General features: G+C 42.9%; 1 protein-coding gene across 4 annotated transcripts in view; it reads left to right on the top strand.

The window, feature by feature from the left end:
- The window catches only part of LOC112080716 (son of sevenless homolog 1), a 73,156-nt gene that overhangs the window by 9,891 nt on the left and 41,250 nt on the right, over positions 1-22,015 (top strand). For all 4 annotated transcript variants that reach the window (XM_024146557.1, XM_024146556.1, XM_024146555.1 and 1 more), the window contains exons 2-9: positions 3,601-3,726; positions 8,588-8,719; positions 12,202-12,366; positions 13,285-13,494; positions 13,801-13,944; positions 14,537-14,647; positions 15,716-15,814; positions 19,732-19,859. In XM_024146557.1, the coding sequence (XP_024002325.1) occupies positions 3,601-3,726; positions 8,588-8,719; positions 12,202-12,366; positions 13,285-13,494; positions 13,801-13,944; positions 14,537-14,647; positions 15,716-15,814; positions 19,732-19,859 (1,115 nt within the window). The remainder of the gene's footprint in view (positions 1-3,600; positions 3,727-8,587; positions 8,720-12,201; positions 12,367-13,284; positions 13,495-13,800; positions 13,945-14,536; positions 14,648-15,715; positions 15,815-19,731; positions 19,860-22,015) is intronic.

Genomic DNA, 22,015 nt, shown 5'->3' with positions numbered 1-22,015 from the left:
TTCCCTAACGTATTTGACCCATTACCAGCCATAAAGTTAAGATTGATGTTTTGTCTTGTACCAACTCAATGGATGATGGTTAGGAGATGCAGGACCAAAAGGTAGACCTCAACGTTAGAGTAATGTGTCTTTATAGTTATGTTTGTAGCGACAACCCTTCATCGCTAGTCATCTCTTTTTCTAGCCATGTTTGTCACTGTTTGACAAATTCATGACTGCATGAAAGTGGGCACAAGTTCGGCAGTAGTCAACACAAAATGAGTTTGGGACAATGTGTACTTAAATAGCAATTTATAATAGCAAATATATGAATTGACTTGGAAAATAGCTTTCATCAATAATCATGTAGCCTACGTCTAGTGTTTGATTTAAAGCCAACCATGGGCTGTGTTCAAGGAGTTTAGGTCTATGTTATGATGTGCATGTTCTGCAAGAACTCATGTAGCTTTTTCTATACAGTGACTTGTGACTGTTATGATGGAGTGCACTTGACTGGAATGCAGATGGGCCTATCCAGAGTAAGAATGTATTTGAGTAGGCTAGGTACTGGTGAACACAGCGCTCTGAATTTGCATTTCATCAGGTAGGCTTAATACTAGTCGGCTGTATTGCAATTTGCAAATGCATATCGAGAGGGCATTTCTAAAGGGGATTCACACTACAAGCCTATTTGTCTTTTTTGTTCATTACATTATATTCCACCGCATCCTATCCAACCAAAAGTATCTCTGAGAGTGTGAAGTCTAGCCTACTTTCAGTAAAAAGTTGACTATTATTGTATTCTGTCTGTTTTCGAGTGGTCCAAATGAGAAATCCCCATTTATTTTGAATTTTTACGAAGGGTATTTTCTCATAGTCCTCTTAACGCGAACTCTGGGGTAAWWTTTTTTTATATATATAYACTGCTCAAAAAAATAAAGGGAACACTTAAACAACACAATGTAACTCCAAGTCAATCACACTTCTGTGAAATCAAACTGTCCACTTAGGAAGCAACACTGATTGACAATAAATTTCACATGCTGTTGTGCAAATGGAATAGACAAAAGGTGGAAATGATAGGCAATTAGGCAAGGACACCCCCAAAAAAGGAGTGATTCTGCAGGTGGTGACCACAGACCACTTCTCAGTTCCTATGCTTCCTGGCTGATGTTTTGGTCACTTTTGAATGCTGGCGGTGCTCTCACTCTAGTGGTAGCATGAACGGAGTCTACAACCACACAAGTGGCTCAGGTAGTGCAGTTCATCCAGGATGGCACATCAATGCGAGCTGTGGCAAAAAGGTTTGCTGTGTCTGTCAGCGTAGTGTCCAGAGCATGGAGGCGCTACCAGGAGACAGGCCAGTACATCAGGAGACGTGGAGGAGCCGTAGAGGGCAACAACCAGCAGCAGGACGCTACCTCCGCCTTTGTGCAAGGAGGTGCACTGCCAGAGCCCTGCAAAATGACCTCCAGCAGGCCACAAATGTGCATGGTGAGCAAAAATCCATAACCACACGGGGGACCTAGTGAATGACCTGCAGAGAGCTGGGACCAAAGTAACAAAGCCTACCATCAGTAACACACTACGCCGCCAGGGACTCAAATCCTGCAGTGCCAGACGTTCCCCCTGCTTAAACCAGTACATGTCCAGGCCCGTCTGAAGTTTGCTAGAGAGCATTTGGATGTCCAGAAGAAGATTTGGAGAATGTCATATGGTCAGATGAAACCAAAATATAACTTTTTGGTAAAACTCAACTCGTCGTGTTTGGAGGACAAAGAATGCTGAGTTGCATCCAAAGAACCCATACCTACTGTGAAGCATGGGGGTGGAAACATCATGCTTTGGGGTGTTTTTCTGCAAAGGACCAGGACGACTGATCCGTGTAAAGGAAAGAATAATGGGCCATGTATCGTGAGATTTTGAGTGAAACCTCCTTCCATCAGCAAGGCATTGAAGATGAAACGTGGCTGGGTCTTTCAGCATGACAATGATCCCAAACACACCGCCTGGGCAACGAAGGAGTGGCTTCGTAAGAAGCATTTCAGGTCTTTGAGTGGCCTAGCCAGTCTCCAGATCTCAACCTCATAGAAAATCTTTGGAGGGAGTGAAAGTCCGTGTTGCCCAGCAACAGCCCCAAAACATCACTGCTCTTGAGGAGATCTGCATGGAGGAATGGGCCAAAATACCAGCAACAGTGTGTGAAAACCTTGAAGACTTACAGAAAACGTTTGACCTCTGTCATTGCCAACAAAGGGTATATAACAAAGTATTGAGACAAACTTTTGTTATTGGCCAAATACTTATTTTCCACCATAATTTGCAAATAAATTCATAAAAAATCCTACAATGTGATTTTCTGGAGAAAAAAAATCTAATTTTGTCTGTCATAGTTGAAGTGTACCTATGATGAAAATTACAAGCCTCTCTCATCTTTTTAAGTGGGAGAACTTGCACAATTGGTGGCTGACTRAATACTTTTTTGCCCCACTGTATGTAAACTTCCGACCTCAAGTGTGTGTGTATATATAACTTTGTTAAAACAATTCAAAATACGTTTCTATTGACTCTTCAGATACCCTAAAATGTAATCAAACTAATTTTTCATACGGACAGTAGTATGTTCCTCGTGCGACCAAACACGAATTTCCAATAGTGTGTCTCAATACTAAAACTCATATTTCTTACTCGCTTTGGAAGAAACACGCCTGAAACCTTGAACACAGWGTGCTGACACCCTGTGGAAGCCATAGGAATTGCATTCTGGGAGCTAGATTACATTTTTTCCCTATACTTTCCATTGTAATAGTATGGGCTCTCTCAAAAATAAAATTCTGGTTGGTTTTTCTATGGATTTTCTCCTACCATATCTTCTGTGTTATAGTCTCCTACATTATTTTAACATTTCTACAAACTTCAAAGTTTTTTCTTTCCAATGGTACCAATTATATGCATATCTGGCTTCAGGGCCTGAGCAACAGGCAGTTTACTTTGGGCACGTCAGTCAGGCGGAAATTGAGAAAAAAGGACCCTAGCCTGAAGTGTCAGAACSCACATTTATTCAAATAAGTTTTTTCTCTGCCAAGAAGTTTCCTTTCCATTCTTATGTAGGTTTCATAATAGCAAGGAAATAACACTGTCACAACAGGTCTTAATATGCGTCATGACAGTGTTATGTCAGCTGTTAGGACATGACATGGTTATGACCGTGTTATGACTCTGCGGGTCAAGTAAAGGGTTACCTCATCTTCTCTCTTTTTTTAGTTGGGTGAAAAAATTACAAAATGTCTCTAAATTCCCTTACGTTGATTACTTTTTCCACGTTGATTCTATTCCATGGAAACACCATTTATTCAACCAGTTTGGGCCCAGCTGGAATCCATACTGAACTAATAGCCTAGCCTCATCTCTCTTAGTTTCTGTGTGAAGGTGCTGAGCCAGATGCACCTCAAGCTTTTTAACAGTTGATCCAAAAAAAAGTGTAATGATAATCAACTCAACCTATACTGAACTAATACATGTTTACCACGTATTCTGCCGATCCAACCTTTTTAACAGCTGATTTAAAAAAATTAAAAAAATAAACTCACACTGAATTAATACACGTCTCTCTCTGTGAAGGTGCTGAGCCAGGTACATCCCAAACTGTCGTCCCAGGAGGATGCGCTGCAGTACATCGAGGAGCTGATCCTGCTGCTGCTCAGCATGCTCTGCCAGGCACAGCCACGCAGCGTGCAGGATGTGGAGGTGAGGATCTCCGTCAATAGCGCAACAGTGTCTGGACCAAAAACCTTGTTGACCCCTTTTTTACAGGGTGTAAACAGAGGGGGTTTTACACACTTCCAAAGCAATAACAGGAACTTTGGACAAAAAGGTCCTTCACATAGAGAAAAAGGAATGTGTGTGCTCAGTGTTGTTTTGCCCTCAAATGTGATCTTTTACTGAAGCGTAGTTCCAGGTGATAATATCACAACATTTCAATCACAATTAAGTTGAATCGTTGTGATTGTGTTGTCTAAGCTGTATTATTAAAAGATCCCGTTTGGAAGCAGAAAAAGAGTGAGCAGACCTTCCCTTTTGGAGTCCCTCATGGAAACAACAACGAACTGTGGCGAGGTAGAAGTTGCCTCTAAATCACAGGTCTAGGATCAGACGACTGTTCCCCTGATCCTCTCATTTAACCAATCGTCTGGGAAATAAACTGACCCTTGACCGGTGATGGGGGCTACTTCTACTTAAAGGGGCAATCAGCATTTGCTACACTGAACTTAAATATAAACGCAACATGTAAAGTGTTGGTCCCATGTTTCATGAGCTGAAATAAAAGATCCCTGACATTTTCCATATGCACAAAAAGCGTATTTCTCTCAAATCCTGTGCAGCAATTTGTTTACATCCCTGTTAGTGAGCATTTCTCCTTTGTCAAGATAATCCATCCACCTGACAGGTCAGGGATATCAAGAAGCTTGATTAAACCGCATGATCATTACACAGGTGTATCTTGTGCTGGGGACAATAGAAAGCCACTCTAAAATGTGCACTTTTGTCACAACACAATGCCATAGATGTTTCAAATTGAGGGAGTGTACAATTGGCATTCTAACTGCAGGAATGTCCACCAGAGCTTTTGCCAGAGATTTTAATGTTCGTTTTAGAGTCTTTGGCAGTACGTCCAACCGGCCTCACAACCGCAGACCACGTGTAACCACGCCAGCCCAGGTCCTCCACATCCGGCTTCTTCAGCTGCGGGATGGTCTGAGACCAGCCACCCGCACAGCTGATGAAACTTTGGGTTTGCACAACCGGCGAATTTCTGCACAAACTGTCAGAAAACGTCTCAGGGAAGCTCATCTGTATGGTCGCTGTCTTCACCAGGGTGACACAATTGCAACAAACACAATTGCATTTTATCGATAGCAATTTGAATGCACAGAGATACCGTGACGAGATCCTATATTTGTCACATGCGCCAAATACAACAGGTGTAGTAGACCTTATTGTGATATTCTTACTTACAAGCCCTTAACCAACAATGCAGTTCAAGAAATAGAGTTAAGAAAATATATATATAAAATAAATTACCAAATAAAATAATAACAAGGCTATATACAGGGGGTACCGGTACCAGGTCAATGTGCGGGGCTACAGGTTAGGTGAGGTAATTTGTACATGTAGGTAGGGGTAAAGTGAATATTCCGGGTGGCCATTTGATTAATTTTTCAGCAGTCTGATGGCTTGGGACTAGAAGCTGTTAAGGAGCCTTTTGGACCTAGACTTGGCGTTCCGTTACCACTTGCTGTGCGGTAGCAGAGAGCACAGTCTATGACTTGGGTGACTGGAGTCTTTGACAATTTTTTGGGCTTTCCTCTGACACTGCCTGGTATATAGGTCCTGGATGGCAGGAAGCTTGGCCCCTGTGATGTACTGGGCCCGTACACACTACCCTCTGTAGCGCTTTACGGTCGGATGCCGAGCAGTTGCCATACCAGGCGGTGATGCAACCAGTCAGGATGCTCTCGATGGTGCAGCTGTAGAACCTTTTGAGGTTCTGAGGACCCATGCCAAATCTTTTCAATCTCCTGAGGGGGAATAGGTGTTGTCGTGCCCTCTTCACGACTGTCTTGGTGTGTTTGGACCAGGATAGTTTGTTGGATGTGGACACCAAGGAACTCACTCTCGACCTGCTCCATTACAGCCCCGTTGATGTAGTCAACGATCAGCTCCTTTGTATTGTTCACATTGAGGGAGAGGTTGTTGTTGTCCTGGCATCACACTGCCAGGTCTCTGACCTCCTCCCTATAGGCTGTCTCATCGTTGTCGGTGGTCAGGCCTACCACTGTTGTGTCATCAGCAAACTTAATGATGGTGTTTGAGTCGTGCCTGGCCACGCATTCGTGGGTGAACAGGGAGTACAGGAGAGGACTAAGCACGCACTGCTGAGGGGCCCCCGTGTTGAGGATCAGCGTGGCAGATGTTTTGTTGCCTACCCTTACCACCTGAGGGTGGCCCGTCGGGAAGTCCAGGATCCAGTTGCAAGAGGGTGTTTAGTCCCAGGGTCCATAGCTTGGTGATGAGCTTTATGGGCATTATGGTATTGAGCGCTGAGTTATAGTCAATGAACAGCATTCTCACATAGGTGTTCCGTTTGTCCAGGTGGGAAAGGGCAGTGTGGAGTGTTTTCAACATGATAATCCACGGCCCCATGTCGTAAGGATCTGAACACAATTCCTGGAAGCTGAACATGTCCCAGTTTTTCCATGGCCTGAATATAAGACATGTCACCCATTGAGCACGTTTGGGATGCTCTGGATTAACGTGTACGACAGTGTGTTCCAGTTCCAGCAAAATATCCAACAACTTTGCACAGCCGTTGAACTTTGCACAGCCGTCCACAGGCCACAATTAACAGCCTGATCATCTCTATGCGAAGGAGATGTGTCGCGCTGCAAGAGACAAATGGTGGTCACACCAGATACTGACAGGTTTTCTGATCCACGCCCCTACCTTTTTTTTAATGCATCTTTGACCAACAGATGCATATCTGTATTCCCAGTCATGTGAACTCTATAGATTAGGGCCTAATTTATTTCAATTGACTGATTTCCTTTTATTAACTGTGACTCAGTAAAATCGTATAAATTGTTGAAAGTTATGTTTTTTTAAATATTTYGTTTCAGTATACATCAATTTTGGGACTTAAATTAATGATTTGTACGTATTGATTCTTGAAGAATATAATTTATAAATGCTTCATGAGCTTAGTTCAACTGTCGTACCCCATCAGAAGCCAAAATATAAGCTTGTTTTACTCCAATGTTTGTAAACAAACACTATATAGCCTCAAAACATGGTTAAAAGTATAATGTTGATATCATGGATGGCCAGTCTTTGCATCCATAGCACTGTCTATGAATTTGGTTGGTTCCATTTCTCTAGCCCCATCCCTCAGCTTTTTTCCGAACCGGGGCGGGGAGTCCACTTTGTTATTGTTTCTACTGCTGATTGCCGCTTTAAATGTCTCTGTCACAGCATAGCATTCCGCTTAATTTCATTCTGTAGCGGACACACTTTTTATTGACAGCTGGTGAAGTCAGGGTTGCAGTAAAAGAGGATGTTGATTTTATGTGCCCACCCAAAAGGGGAAATTATCAGTGTTCGTGAAGTAAATTTATTTTAAACTCGGGTCACGGTGTACTTTAGATGGTTTGATTTGCACTGAGATAAAACTCAGTTTTCATTCATTTGTATTCTTACGAATCCAATCCATTWACCCAAAGTGACAGGTAGAAAAGTTAAGCTATTTACGGACATGTATTTTGACTGATATTGCTTTGACAATCATTTGAACAGAACTCACAACATTCTCATATCTTGATTGATTGGATGTCATTGAACAGTAGAACGTTTTCTTGCGCATCATCACACTGTTGCTTTTTGCTATTCTACAATGATAACTGACATGAGCTAATGCAGAAAACATCTGAAATCTTGCTTTGTTCAGTCCCTGTTTTAGATGGCCAACCTGTTTTCACCTCTTGTTTTTGTTTTGTCTACCTTGACTCATTTATTGCGAGCAGAAGGTTCACGTGAAATCCGCAGGTGCTTTTTACGGTCCGTGACCCTAGCCATGGGGCATGGTAAAGTCAAACCATGGATATGTGGTCTCTTTTTACCATGTTTACTCCTCCCTTAGTTCTGTGCTCTCTCTTTCTGTTGACCTCTCCCTGTGACCCTGTCTGTATGAACTTTAACCCTTGACCTGCCTGGGTTGGTGACTGACCACTCTCATTTATGCTTGTGTATATTGTAGTTTGTGACCCATTGAATCCAATGGATTGCTGGAAATTTGTATTGTTTGTGTACTATGCATGTACYCTACATAAGAACTACATAACGCATTCATAAAGAGCTCCTTAATACCTTTTGTAAGCACAACATAAATGTTTGATTCCCTCAAATATACAACACAAACATTTTGTAAATGCCTAGGCCTCAGAAAGCCTATGTCAACTTGAAGTTGTTGACATAAGCTCTTATGACTTTTTATGTAGTGCTTATGAAGATGTCCTCCGTTAACTGTGGATGTATTTTGTAGTTCTCACCCTTTTTTAAAATGGTTACAGAAACTCTTAGCCTAACTCATACGTCAAGGGAGGGACATCCTGGTAGTGCCTGCAGCAGAAGTGTGACATGACACTTGACATGTACATGTCATGTACCCGCCCCCTCATTAACATAACCTGTTAGATGTCCCTTTTTTAAGGGAAAAGTCCCATGTGAAACGTCTGCGACAAKAAAACAATGGTGAACGCATGGAAATGCTTATGTCAAGTGTCATAGGGCAGTTTGAAGGAGGAGGAGTCATGTTTGCCCCCAGTGAACGAAGACATGTTTGCTTTGCCTATGGATGCAGCATCAACAGAGGACCAGGAAATATGTAATTAAAGTAAATAAGAGATAAGTAAGGCCTGACTGCAGCCCAAATGGCACCCTATTCCCTATGTAGTCCACTACGTTTGACAAGGGCCCATAGAGCTCTGGTCAAAAGTATTGCACTATTGAAGGGCTCTCAATCTCCCTCACTCCTTCCCTCCTTTCCTCCCCTCAGGAGCGAGTGCAGAAGAGTTTCCCTCACCCTATCGATAAGTGGGCTATCGCCGACGCCCAGGCAGCCATCGAAAAGAGGAAGAGGAGGAATCCTTTGGCCCTGCCAGTGGATAAGATCCACCCGCTGCTCAAGGTAACCCATAATCCCAAATGTCTCTGGGTCATGTTCAGTAGGGCAAAGCATTTTGAAATGGAAAGCGAAAATGAATGTTTCTTACTGGACACTTTCAGCAGGATCAGACATTGATGCTGGCCAGTAAAAACATGTTGGGGCAGTATCTTCTCAGCTCATTTTGTTGTTCCAGTTTACCTGCTGTGTCACAGTCTGCTATTGAAAACCATTGAAAACTACACACTGAAAAGTAATGTTATTTGTATTTGAGCAAAATGATTGGCCGTTAATTCAACCACGCTCCTCGCAAGWCAGAACTTCTTGAGCACTCGCACTACATGAGTTGATGCCTTCACACGGCACACATGAGCTGTCCAGAGTAGAAAGAAGGGCTCATCAATCTACTCGCCAAGCTTATTTCTTTTAGGGAAAGTGGTTTACAAAAGTAAAACTTCAATAGTGAACATACTAGCAAAAATAATACAATGTCTACATTGCTAAATTATATTTGTTTTTTTTAATACAGTAATACCATAATAACCAATTGTAGCCTATTACAAGCTGAATATATATACAGACCAAGGATATCAACCTAGGCCCCTGCATGACCCTAATGCATTTACAAAGAAAAGGTTAACGTTGGACCCTGATTTCAGGTAGTTCGTTACTGTTTCAAAACAGTTTTACCTTGACAGTTTTACCTTTTGTACCTACTGAACATGACCCTGGTGGCTAGACCAATCATAATGAAGGGACCTGTAAGGTCAGGATGTAGCCTAGGTCTTCAACGCCAAGTACGTTAGTCAGGCTGTGAACCACCCTGAGGAAACGGCTGGGTGTATTCAGTGATGTACAGTGCCTTCCGAAAGTATTCACACTACTTGACTTTTTTGCCCAAAACATTTTTCATTTGTTGTCAAGGATCTACACAAAATACTCATGTCAAAGTAAAAAAATATATATAATCATATCTTGATTAGATAAGTGTTCAACCCCCTGAGTCAATACTTGTTAGACCTTTGGCAGCGATTACAGCGGTGAGTCTTTCTGGGTAAGTCTCTAAGAGCTTTGCACATCTGGATTGTACAATATTTGCCCATTATTCAAAAAAATTATCCAAGCTCTGTCAAGTTGGTTGTTGATCATTGCTAGACATTTTCAAGTCTTGTCAAAATCGCCTTGAAAATCGGTCCGTAACTAGGCCACTCAGGAACATGCAATGTCGTCTTGCTAAGCAGCTTCAGTGTATATTTGGCCTTATGAAAGGTGAATGTGTCTCCCAGTGTCTGTTGGAAAGCAGACCGAAATCAAGTTTTCCTCTAGGATTTTGTCTGTGCTTAGCTATATTCCAATACTCTTTCTATCCCCAAAAATCTCCCAAGTCCTTGCCGGAGATGAGCATACCCGTAACATGATGCAGCCACCACCGTGCTTGAAAATATGGAGAGTGGTACTTAGTGATGTGTTGGATTTGCCCACGCTTTGTGTTCAGGATATAAAGTTCATTTCTTTGCAACATTGTGTGCAGTATTACTTTAGTGCCTTACTGCAAACCGAATGCATGTTTTTGAACATTTCTATTCTGTACAGGCTTCCTTTTCGCTCTGTCATTTAGGTTAGTATTGTGGAGTAACTACAATGTTGATCCATCCTCAGTTATCTCCTATCACAGCCATTAAACTCTAACTGTTTTAAAATCACCGTTGGCCTCATGGTGAAATCCCTGAGCGGTTTCCTTCCTCTCCGGCAACTGAGTTAGGAAGGATGCCTCTATCTTTGTAGTGACTGTGTGTATTGATACACCATCCTAAGTGTAATTAATAACTGCACCATGCTCATAGGGATATTCTATGTCTGCTTTATATTTTTATTTTAACCATCTACCAATAGGTGCACTTTGCGAACCATTGGAAAACCTTGCTGGTCTTTGTGGTTGAATCTGTGGTTGAAATTCACTGCTCGACTGGGGTACCTTACTAATTGTATGTGTGGGGACAGAGATGGGGTAGTCATTTAAAAATCATATTAAACACTATTATTGCACACAGTAAGTCCATGCAACTTATTATGTGACTTGTTAAGCACATTTTTATTTTAAAAATAAATAAATATCAATATGTGGATGAGGTAGTTGGGTGGGCTATTTACAGGTGGGCTATGTACAGGTGCAATGATCTGTAAGCTGCTCTGACAGCTGATACTTAAATTTTGTGAGGGAGATATGCGTCTCCTGCTTCAATGATTTTTTTCAATTCGTTCCAGTCATTGGCAGTAGAGAACTGGAAGGAAAKGCGTCCAAAGGGGGAATTGTGCTCTACACTTCAGAAACATTTTTATGAAACAGACAAAGGATTGATTGAACCGCTTTTAACGTGACTCAATAAACAAAATAGACATTTTGTTTTTTCTTTGTCCAAAATGTTTTCTGTTTCAGTGCCTACTGAACACAGCTCGAGGAGCGGTATTGGCCACTTTTCTCACAGTACCTATACTGACCAATAGAGGGAGACATTTAACTGTTTTGTGGAATTGGTCACTTACTGAAAATCCATGATGAACCTGTCATGCTTAACAAAATGTATTCACCCATGCCAAATACTTTAATTGAGATGATATTAAAGGGGCAATATGCAGTTGAAACAATAACACATTTTGGTAAAAAGCTGTGGGATGGGTATGAAGAAATGTCGAAAGCCAGTATGAGGGTTTGCGCTCAGGCTAGAATGAATGGTGGCTGTAGAGTTCAAAGGGTACTCGCACTCAAACCATGAAAAGGAAAATTCCAAGGAGGCCGAGATGCAAAGATTTACTTAATTTAGACCATGCTTCCAAGAATACAAAAGGTTCTGAAAGACCTAAATTTTTTACACTTTTTGTTGTATTCTTTTACCTATTGCCCCTTTTAAATAAGGAATGATAGGATTTACATTTTAGAATGGTAACTAACACCTAACCATATAGATGCTTTAGTCGTGACCAAGCAACCTTTAAAAAAAACATGACTCTTATTGGATACTTGATAAGAACATTCCAACTATATTCTTTAGACCTTTTTTGCTATGAGCTGTTAGTGCTCTTTGTTTTAGAAATACACATACTGATGTACAGCAACAACAGAATTACTTGATTAACATCATTTTAAGAACACCGGTTATACAATTCTGAGCCTTGCATGACCATATTACATGACTTAATTAGTATTTAAAGTACCTATAGTGCCCAATTACTGTTCAATGATGTGTACCGGTAACCAAAACGCATAAAGGAATTCTTACCCTGCACTTTCTGTGTTCTGTGTACCATTCAGTTCTGCACCGTTTACATTAGTTTGAAAGTACGGCAGGGTCAGATTGTACAGTAGTCAAACCACACGGACCCTGCTTTTTACCCATGATTCCTCTCTTCCTGGGTCATGTTCAGGAGGCACTAGGGTACAAGACCGCCAGTACACAGTAGGTTTACGTAGTGGACTCATTTTCCCATAATCCCTCTCCCTTGTTCAGGAGGTACTAGGGTACAAGATTGACCACCAGGTGTCGGTGTACATCGTGGCCGTGTTGGAGTACATCTCAGCAGACATCCTGAAGCTGGCAGGGAATTACGTGAGGAACATCCGCCACTACGAAATCTCCCAGCAGGACATCACCGTGGCCATGTGTGCCGATAAGGTGAGTGTTAACACCTGTGTTGTGCTTCACAGTGTGTTGTAATGCATTATGAAGAGGATCTTCAACATCAGCTACTGTGAGATCCCCCAGCAGGACATCACTGGCCGTATGTGCCACTAAACCATTTCTAGTCGTCTTCAAGATTGACTGTACCAATCCCAGATTGCCCCTTTTATGTTGCTATGACTATGAAATTAGACTATGAAATAAATGCTATTGTTGTTGTTGTTGGCCTAAGTATGGCTGGTGGCGTGTGATGGTGAGAAGTCTCAGGAACCACACCGACTGGCCAATATACAACTAAAGCTGGAGTCCGTAGGGTCATTTCTGAACGTAAGCTGATGAAGAATGCCAGCTGAATGAGCGAGAATGTGTGCCCGCTTTTGTTCGCCTGTGCGTGCGCATGCATGTTTCTAAGCTTGGGTCTCTCGGGATCCATTTCAATTCAGGAAGTAAACTGAAATTCCAATTCCACATCTTCTTTACAGAGAATGACTGAAGAAAATGGGAATTTCAGTTTACTTCCTAATTGACTGAACTAAATGGAATTGACTCCAACCTGGTATCTATGCTGATGTCCCTCTGTGTGATTATTCAATCTATGAATTTTATTTTTATAAAGGTTCTATTGAACCTTTATTTAACTAGGCAAGTCAGTTAAAAATAAATTTATTATTTACAATTACTGCTTTCCCCGGCCAAACCCGGATGATGCTGGGCCAATTGTGTGCTGCGCTATGGGACTCCCAATCACAGCCGGATGTGATCCGCCTGGATTCGAACCAGGGACTGTAGTGACGCCTCTTGCACTGAGATGCAGTGCCTTAGACCGCTGCGCCACTCGGGAGCAAAAAGTGGTCCGTAACACTGAGTAATTGGTAAGAATATGTCTGGCCGCTTCTATTCCCCCCTCTCCAGGTTCTGATGGACATGTTCCACCAGGATGAGGAGGACATCAGCGGTTTTCCCCTGATGGACGAGGAGCCGTCCACCAGCGAGGAGCAGACCTACTACGACCTGGTCAAGACCTTCATGGCCGAGGTCCGACAGTACCTGCGCGACCTCAACCTCATCATCAAGGTGTTCCGCGAGCCAATTGCCTCCGACGCCGGACTCTTCTCCCACCATGTGAGTAGTGATGGAGGTACCCTCGCACACACTTGCACATCTATGGTCTTCCATCAGGACTTTGTTTGACTCGTCTTTTTCCACTCCTTTTCTCCCCTCTACCACCACTCTCACTTCTCTCCTGCCACCTTCCTGCATTACTCTGCTCCCCATCTCCCCATTCCACCCATCTTTCCATCACCCTCTCCCTATTCCCACACGACTCTCTCTCTTCCCCCAACTCTCTCCCTGCCTCCTTCCCCTTCCTTAATTCCCTGTCTCCCATCCTCTCTCGCTCTCTCCCCCTCTCTCTACTACCCCCTGCAGGACGTGGAGAACATCTTCAGCCGCATCGTGGACATCCACGAGGTCACCCTCAAGCTGCTGGGCCTCATTGAAGACACGGTGGAGATGACAGACGAGGGGAGCCCACACCCGCTGGTGGGCAGCTGCTTCGAAGACCTGGCCGAGGTGAGTGTGTTTGTGGGGGGATGGGAGGGATGGTGCGTGTGTATGTTTATGTGGTGTTTGTGGGAGCCCAGCTTGTTTGTGGTGGGCAGCTGCTTCAAAGACCTGGCCAAGGTAGGTGTGTGGTTGGGGGGGATTGTTATGCATGTGTGTGTGAAGCTGTCTGTGTTAAGAAATTGCTGTCTGCAAAAAAAGTGTGTTTTTGTGGGGATGTGTGTTTACGCGCATATATATTGTGTTGGTGTGTGTGCTGTTTCTGCAAATAAATTGCTCCTGGGCACCCAAAGACTGAGCTAAAGCTTAGGCATTAGCTTGTGGAGCTAACAGGAGTCTTCAGGTACCAGTGAAGGTTGCTCATTACACAAACCACTTCTGTTACACTTACACCTGTGTCTGAAAATACATTGCTCTTGTGCACCACAATGCTGTTAGTCCGCCGAGCTTAAGCTTAGGACCTAGACATTAGCTCAGGGAGCTAACGCAAGTCTTCAGGTCCCAGGCAAGGTTCCTTGTCATTCACAGACCCCACTTACACCCTGTGGCCATTGTCATAAAACATGACATTTCATATTTGATACATCTTTTTTATATCCAGGAGCTGGCCTTCGACCCCTATGAGACGTATGCTCAAGACATCCTGCGGACTGGCTTCCACGATCACTTCCTCAGCCAGCTGTCTAAACCGGGAGCTGCCTCATACCTCCAGGTCAGAAGCCACACTCACCAGCCCCCCGCTGACCACACTCACCAGCCCCCCGCTGACCACACTCACCAGCCCCCCGCTGACCACACTCACCAGCCCCCTGCTGACCACACCCCAGCCCCCCGCTGACCACTCCTTATCATAAGCCCAAAAGTCAGTCTTGATTACTCCAATGTTTATGTTTTTGTTGTCGACTGATGTATTTAAATTATGTTTTTACAAAGTTATGAGTTGCTCTGATGGAATGTAATTAATCGTGTACTACAAATGTTAATCACGCGCTATTTGCATGTGAAGCATTTGCTTGTGGCCATTCTTGGATGTGCATCTAACAGAGTTTGGCGTTTAAATTCTGACTGTTAGGGCAACCAGGCAAGGTCCACGCCAGGAAGGCCCAGAAATATTTCTGGTATCTGATTGTTCTGGAAATTCTCACATAGGAACTTCACTGTGTGGAAGGATGTTTGATATGCTTTTTACATTTGTATCGCAAACACTTTTTTTTCATCTAGATGAAAGTGGCCATTTTAAGCCCTTTTTAGACCTGTACATGCCTCGTGTAAAAGCCTTTGATTTGTGAACCATACATGATACAGACAACATCTTGGTGTCATTGTGCTCCAAAATATGAATTAGAATTGTGAACAATTGTATTTCAGAATCTAGACATACTCCATATTTCAGAGCACACTACAATGAGTATAATTGCATCAAGATGGTGTCTGTATCATGTACGGTTCATGGATCATAAGGTCTTACAGGAGGCATTTTAGGTCTAAAAAGGAATAAAAAGGCCACTTTAATAAATAAAATAAAAAGTGACTAAAATGTAAAAATGCATGTCAAACATTCCTCCCAACGAAGTCCCTGTGAGAATTGCCAGAATAATCTGAGATACTAGAAATGTTATCGGCCATTTCTGGGTGGATTTTCCCTAAGGTAAGAACTTTATAAACCCCCCCCCCCCCAGACCACTGTTTGCATATCCCTGGTCAATATACCTTGATAAGATTTGACACTGTATTACCTGCACAAGTTAACACTCATTTCTGTCTGTCTCTGAACCCCCAGTCTATATGCGAAGGCTTTAAGGAAGCGGTCCAGTACGTCCTGCCCCGGTTACTCCTGACACCTGTCTATCATTGTCTCCACTATTTTGAGATCTTAAAGGTAGGCATATATGAGCATTCATAATGTGATTTTTCCTCTGTAGCTCAATTGGTAGAACATGGCACTTGCATTGCCAGGATTGTGGGTTCGATTCCCAGGACTACCCATACGTAAAATGTATCGCTTTGGTTAAAAGCATCTACTAAATGGCATATATTATGTTTAATAATAAAGTTTATAAATAGCTTGTGTATCTATTACTGAAAGGTACTGCATATGGATCAGAAAGCCTTGGTTTCTCCCCAAACGATGATCCACCAGCCCACATTTGATGGGCTCAATGTTTTTCAATCTCAATGTTTTTTTCTCTTAATATCTCCAGTTCCAAACAACAACAAAGGGGTCCCAGCTAAGGGATGGGGCAGGAGAAATGTAACCGCTCTCAAATTCATAGACCGATCCATGAATTCAAGGACTTGACCATCCATGAGATCAAAATGATAGTTTTAACCGTGTTTTGAGGCTATATAGTTCTTGTTTACAAACAATGGAGTACAACAAGCTTATATTTCGGTTTCTGATAGGGTACGACAGTTGAACTAAGCTCATGAGGCATTTTTGGGGTTATATTTTTCGTGAATTAATGGCTATATATCATTAATTTAAAAGTTTTTTTTTAATTTTTTTATTTTTATGGATGTATCAGTTGCAGATTGAAATTGCCCCTTAGAAGGAGAGTGAGGTTCCACTCTCCTCGTATTCTTTAACTTATTCAGACAGGTTTGAAATCAGAGAAGGGAGAGTAGGTGGGAGGGACAGATAATAGAAAGGGAGGATATGAAGATTGGTCTCTGGTGGGTAGTCATGCATGTGTTTAGAGCAGAAAGTGTTACTGCTGGACCACATGATCTGTACTAGTGTGGAATATCTGCTACCCGAACCATGTGCCCCCTCCGAGAGAGCCTTAGTGTTTGGGCTCCTTGTTCACCCTTAGGCCTAGATTTGGCCCCCACAGTCCCTATTCTCCAGTGAGCCTCTTTCCAGCAAGCCATGGAGGTGGCGGCTGCTCTGCAGAGGGCTAAATCGCTGAAATCCCTCATCTTTAAATTTTTTTATACCCCCAGCTTACTTACTGCGAGTCCAGGGTAAAGGAAAAGCGGGTGTGGAGAGAAGTAGTTTCTTTCCTTGTCTTCAGATGGCATAGCCAAAGGGACAGACTTAGGATGCAAACACATGGGTTATGTTCATTAGGCACCAAACGGAAGACAACAGACAAACCGGGAGGGACTACCTTTTTTTGTGCAAAATGCTTTTAAAACCTTTTGTGTTGCATGTTCTAATGAACATGACCTCGGTTTCTCCATCCACTCCTGGAGGTGCGTGGTTTCTCAATTTTCTCACAAGGTGGCAAACTTATGGTGTCTCAAGCCAATTCCAAGATGTAAAAACATGATTATCCTGGTTTTTGGGGAGATAGTTATCTTCTATCGTTGTGCAAATACAGTATGTAGACTTATACCATGGCATTGTAAAATACTTGTTTCTGATTGGCTTGAAGGGAATTCTAGAGTGTGCATTATTTCCCTATAGGGCACGGTAGAATTCAAAGGCTATATTTAATCCTTACATGTTCTATGTTTGAGCTGCTTTTGAAAGCAAAAGTCAAATTGAAAACATTTGCCATTGTTGAATTAGATTTTCATAGTACCACGTTTGGTTACCAAGGAAACTAGTAAACTTGCTAGCTACTTCAGTGGATGTTGAGTACATTTCTACCTGCAAATTAACACATTTTTAGTTGCAAATGTGTTTAATTATAGCCGTGGTATAAAAGGGATAATCAACTCAGGGCTCTATGCGTTCTCTGGAAAATAATGCAACTCCGTGGGAGGTTAGTTCCACTCTGCTAGCACATCGTAGAACACTCCTTCCACGTCGTTCATTATTTTCCATAGAACGCATAGCCCCTCATTGATTAGCCCTTACATGTCATGTGTTTGTACAGGTATATACAAGCTTATATCAAACTATAATATAGACACTGTCACTACAGATGCAAAAGGTAGGGCTTTCTGTACTTTAACCACAGCATGCTAGCAACAGCCTTATTCTAAAATTGATTAAATCGTTTTTTCCCTCATCAATCTACACACAATACCCCATAATGACCAAAAAAACAGGTGTTTAGTTTTTTTTGCAACTGTATTAAAAATATTAAACTGATATCACATAAGTATTCAGACCCTTTACTCAGTACTTTGAAGCACCTTTGCCAGCAATTACAGCCTTGAGTCTTCTTGGGTATGAGGCTACACGCATGGCACACCTGTATTTGGGGAGTTTCTCCCATTCTTCTCTGTAGATCCACTCAAACTCTGTCAGGTTGGATAAGGAGCCTCACTGCACAGCTATTTACAGGTCTCTCCAGAGATGTTCGATTGGGTTCAAGTCCAGGCTCTGGCTGGGCTGYTCAAGGACATTCAGAGACTTGTTTGAAGCCACTCCTACGTTGTCTTGGCTGTGTGCTTAGGGTCGTTGTCCTGTTAGAAGGTGAACTTTCACCCCAGTCTGAGGTCCTGAGCGCTCTGGAGCAGGTTTTCATCAAGGATCTCTCTGTACTCTGTTCCGTTCATCTTTCCCTCAATCCTGACTAGTCTCACAGTCCCTGCCGCTGAAAAACAGTCCCTGCCGCTGAAAAACATTCCCACAGCATGATACTGCCACCACCATTTTTCACCTTAGGGACTGTGCCAGGTTTCCGCCAAACGTGACGCTTGGCATTCAGGCCAAAGAGTTCAATCTTGGTTTCATCAGACCAGAGAATCTTGTTTCTCATGGTCTGAGTGCTTTAGGTGCCTTTTGGCAAACTCCAAGCGGGCTGTCATGTGCCTTTTACTGAGGAGTGGCCTCCGTCTGGCCACTCTACCATAAAGGCCAGATTGGTGGAGGGCTGCAGATATGGTTGTCCTTCTGGAAGGTTCTCCCATCTCCACAGAGGAACTCCGGAGCTCTGTCAGAGTAAACATTGTGTTGTTGGTCAGGCCATTTTCCCCCTGATTGCTCAGTTTGGCCGGGCGGCCAGCTCTAAGAAGAGTCTTGGTGGTTCTAAACTTCTTCCATTTAAGAATGATGGAGGCCACTGTGTTCTTTGGGACCTTCAATGCTGCAGTAATTTTTGGGTATCCTTCCCCAGATCTGTGCCTCGACACAATCYTGTCTCGGAGCTCTACGGACAATTTCTTTGACCTCATGGCTTGATTTTGCTTTGACATGCACTGTCAACTGTGGGACCTTATATAGACAGGTGTGTGCCTTTCCAAATCATGTCCAATCAATTGAATTTACCACAGGTGGACTCCAAGTTGTAGAAACATCTCAAGGATGATCAATGGAAACAGGATACACCTGAGCTCAATTTTGAGTCTCATAGCAAAGGGTCTGAATACTTATGTAAAGGAGGTGTTTTAGTTTTTAAAAATAAATTTGGTAAAATTTCWAAAAACCTGTTTTCACTTTGTCATTATGGGGTATTGTGTGTAGATTGATGAGGAAACTTTTTTTTTTTTTAATAAGGCTGTAACGTTAACAATGTGGGGAAAAAATCAAGGGGTCTGAATACTTTCCGAATGCACTGTATATATAAAGGAGGGTAAGACTTTCGTTGTATTTCACAAAGGGTCATGTGGTGTCAGTTGAATGTTGGTAGCCATTTTGTTCCTAGGTCGTCGCTAAAGAAAGTAAGAATTAAGGGGAAAACACTGGAGTTGAGGGGGTTGGGAATGCGAGAATGATGGAGAGGGCGAGCGATGAAGAATTTATTCTTTACTTATTCTTTAGCCCTAATCTTGCTCATGAGTTTGGCCTTATACCGACCGCATCATGATCCTTCACCGGACTCCCCCTACCAGCGAAACCACCTGACCCAACATTTTATTCTCTACCCACTCTTTCTCTGCCCCCCTCCCTTTTTTCCACAGCAACTGGAGGAGAAAAGTGAGGACGAGGAGGACAAGGAGTGTCTGAAGCAGGCCATCACGGCGCTGCTCAATCTGCAGAGTAGCATGGAGAGGATCTGCTCCAAGAACATGGCCAAGAGGAGGCTGAGGTAGGCAGGGGAGCGCCAACTTACAACCCCTCCCGGTCCGTCCACACCTGGTTCTCTTTACCCAAGAAGATACAAAGCTAGCTCTGACACACACAATACATTTTGCACACACACTGACTGATGCAATAATAGAAATCCACAAGCAAAATATGGAAAGCTAACTCAGACACACACATAATGGCACAGACCAGAGATGCACATATGTACCACATGTGCATCAGTAGGTGGATATGTCTTGAATGTGCACTATGTATGCTCAAAGAGGTGTTAACACTTACACAACACACACATCACGATAGACACACACAGCAATTCTTACTACTCATTGGTGTACTCCTCCCATCCTCTGCACACCCCCCACCCTAAGCTCAGTTCTGAGTTTCCCTCTGGACCTAAAATAGACCTGTGGGGGGAGGGAAAGGGTTGGAGGGGGCTCGCCAGTGTTGTCGGAGGGAAGTTGTGACAGGAATTGGGCTGTCCTGTTCTGGTATTATTGTTCCAGGCTTTGAGAAAAGAAAAAAAAGGTGAGAGAGTTTGAAAGGGGGAAAAAAAGAATCCCCTTGCTTTCAGCAGTGGACTTTAGCATCCCAACCTTGCAGACCATTTTTCTCTCCATCCCTCCTTTTGTATTGGTGAAGAAAACGGGGTGGTTTTTTGGTTACATGCGGTTGTTGCTCGTTCTTTACCTGCGTGGAGGCGAAGAGCGTTGAGTATGAGGACGTAGGGTATAAACCCCCCAAAATTACCCCTTTGTTGCTGTTCTTTTTGGTTTTGGTTTTATTTTTCATGGGGAAAGGATGGCTTATCTTACGGTATGTCTTTGCACCCCATACTTTGGCGGGAACATGGGGATGGTGACACAAACAGGAGGCTAAAATGGACAGTTCGAGAGGACACACTGAGTTGGGGTACCCGACAAGGGTTACCTTTGTTGACTTTGGCTGTTTTTCGCAACACCTTTCCTGTCTCTAGGGGTCTTTGTATTTCGRGAGCCAGAACAAAGAACAACCCAAGAGTTCTATTGTCACAGCCATTTGAATTATGCTTGCTCTTTCGCAAGCTTGCTGTTCATTAGGAAAACGTAATAACCTCTTAGTCGCTAATGCTCTGGCGAGGTCCATYGCTGCCTGGAATAAATGATCATTTGATAATGATGCTCGTTATATATATATTTTTGCTATAATTAACTACTTCATTTCATCATAAGACTGCTAGTTTAAAGATGAATGTAAATGCACTTCAAATATAACCTCTGATCAGACTTGAGAGTAGGCAAAGTTTTGACTTTCTTTCTGTATATAGTTTTTAGAGTTTCACACTTAACGGGACTGGGAAATGGGAATGAAAGATTTTGGGGTSAAGTTTTGAGTGTAGTCTATCCCTTGCCCTTCAGAGGTGCCCCTCGTCTCTCGGGGAAGCTAATTCTGGCCGGTTGACAGTCATCCTGTACTTTGAGGTGCTGGTATGAAGACAGGCGCGCACAAGTTGGCTTTGCCTGCCTCCCCTGCCTCTCGGGAGTGCTGATGCAAGTCGTTGTGCGTCCGTGAAAAACAAAGTAAGCTCCCCCCTGCGATTGTTTACTACTAGGTCTAGTTCAGATGCACTGTACGAGCGGGTGTAAAATCCTTGTTGATTTTTTTTCTCCATCCCCTCTCACTCAATCGATTGTAGAACCCCCAATAAATCTTTAACCCCCCCCCAGTGGCTCAATGCTGTTCTATTATTCTAAGTAGGTGGTTTTAGAAGTGATCATTGGAATTATTGCTCAGCTGATTTGTCATGTGCAATAGAGGTGAGATTCTGGTTCTGGTGGGCCGCAGAGCTTTCTCGTCTTCTGTTTACTTACGTTTTGTCATTCTGCTTTTGAAAGACCACCGCATGTGCTGGTTTTCACTCAAACCAGTCTTTTCGTAGTGAATTTCTGAAAGGGTTTTGAACTTACTACTCACATGACCTAACTATTACAGGGGGCATGGCCCTTAATAATGAGTAAAGACTGAAAATAGACATTGGTATAATATGAGAATAAAGAGATTGATTAAAACAAAGACTAGTCTACATTGTGCTCCTAAAAGAACTGGAATGAGAGATACTCATACCTCATTTTTGAATATGATAGTCATACCATAGACCATATTAAAGGTATGATGAACCAA

The sequence above is a fragment of the Salvelinus sp. IW2-2015 genome, unplaced genomic scaffold (assembly GCF_002910315.2).
Source record: "Salvelinus sp. IW2-2015 unplaced genomic scaffold, ASM291031v2 Un_scaffold16450, whole genome shotgun sequence".
NCBI lineage: Eukaryota > Metazoa > Chordata > Actinopteri > Salmoniformes > Salmonidae > Salvelinus > Salvelinus sp. IW2-2015.
This window is presented reverse-complemented; position numbering and strand designations above follow the sequence as displayed.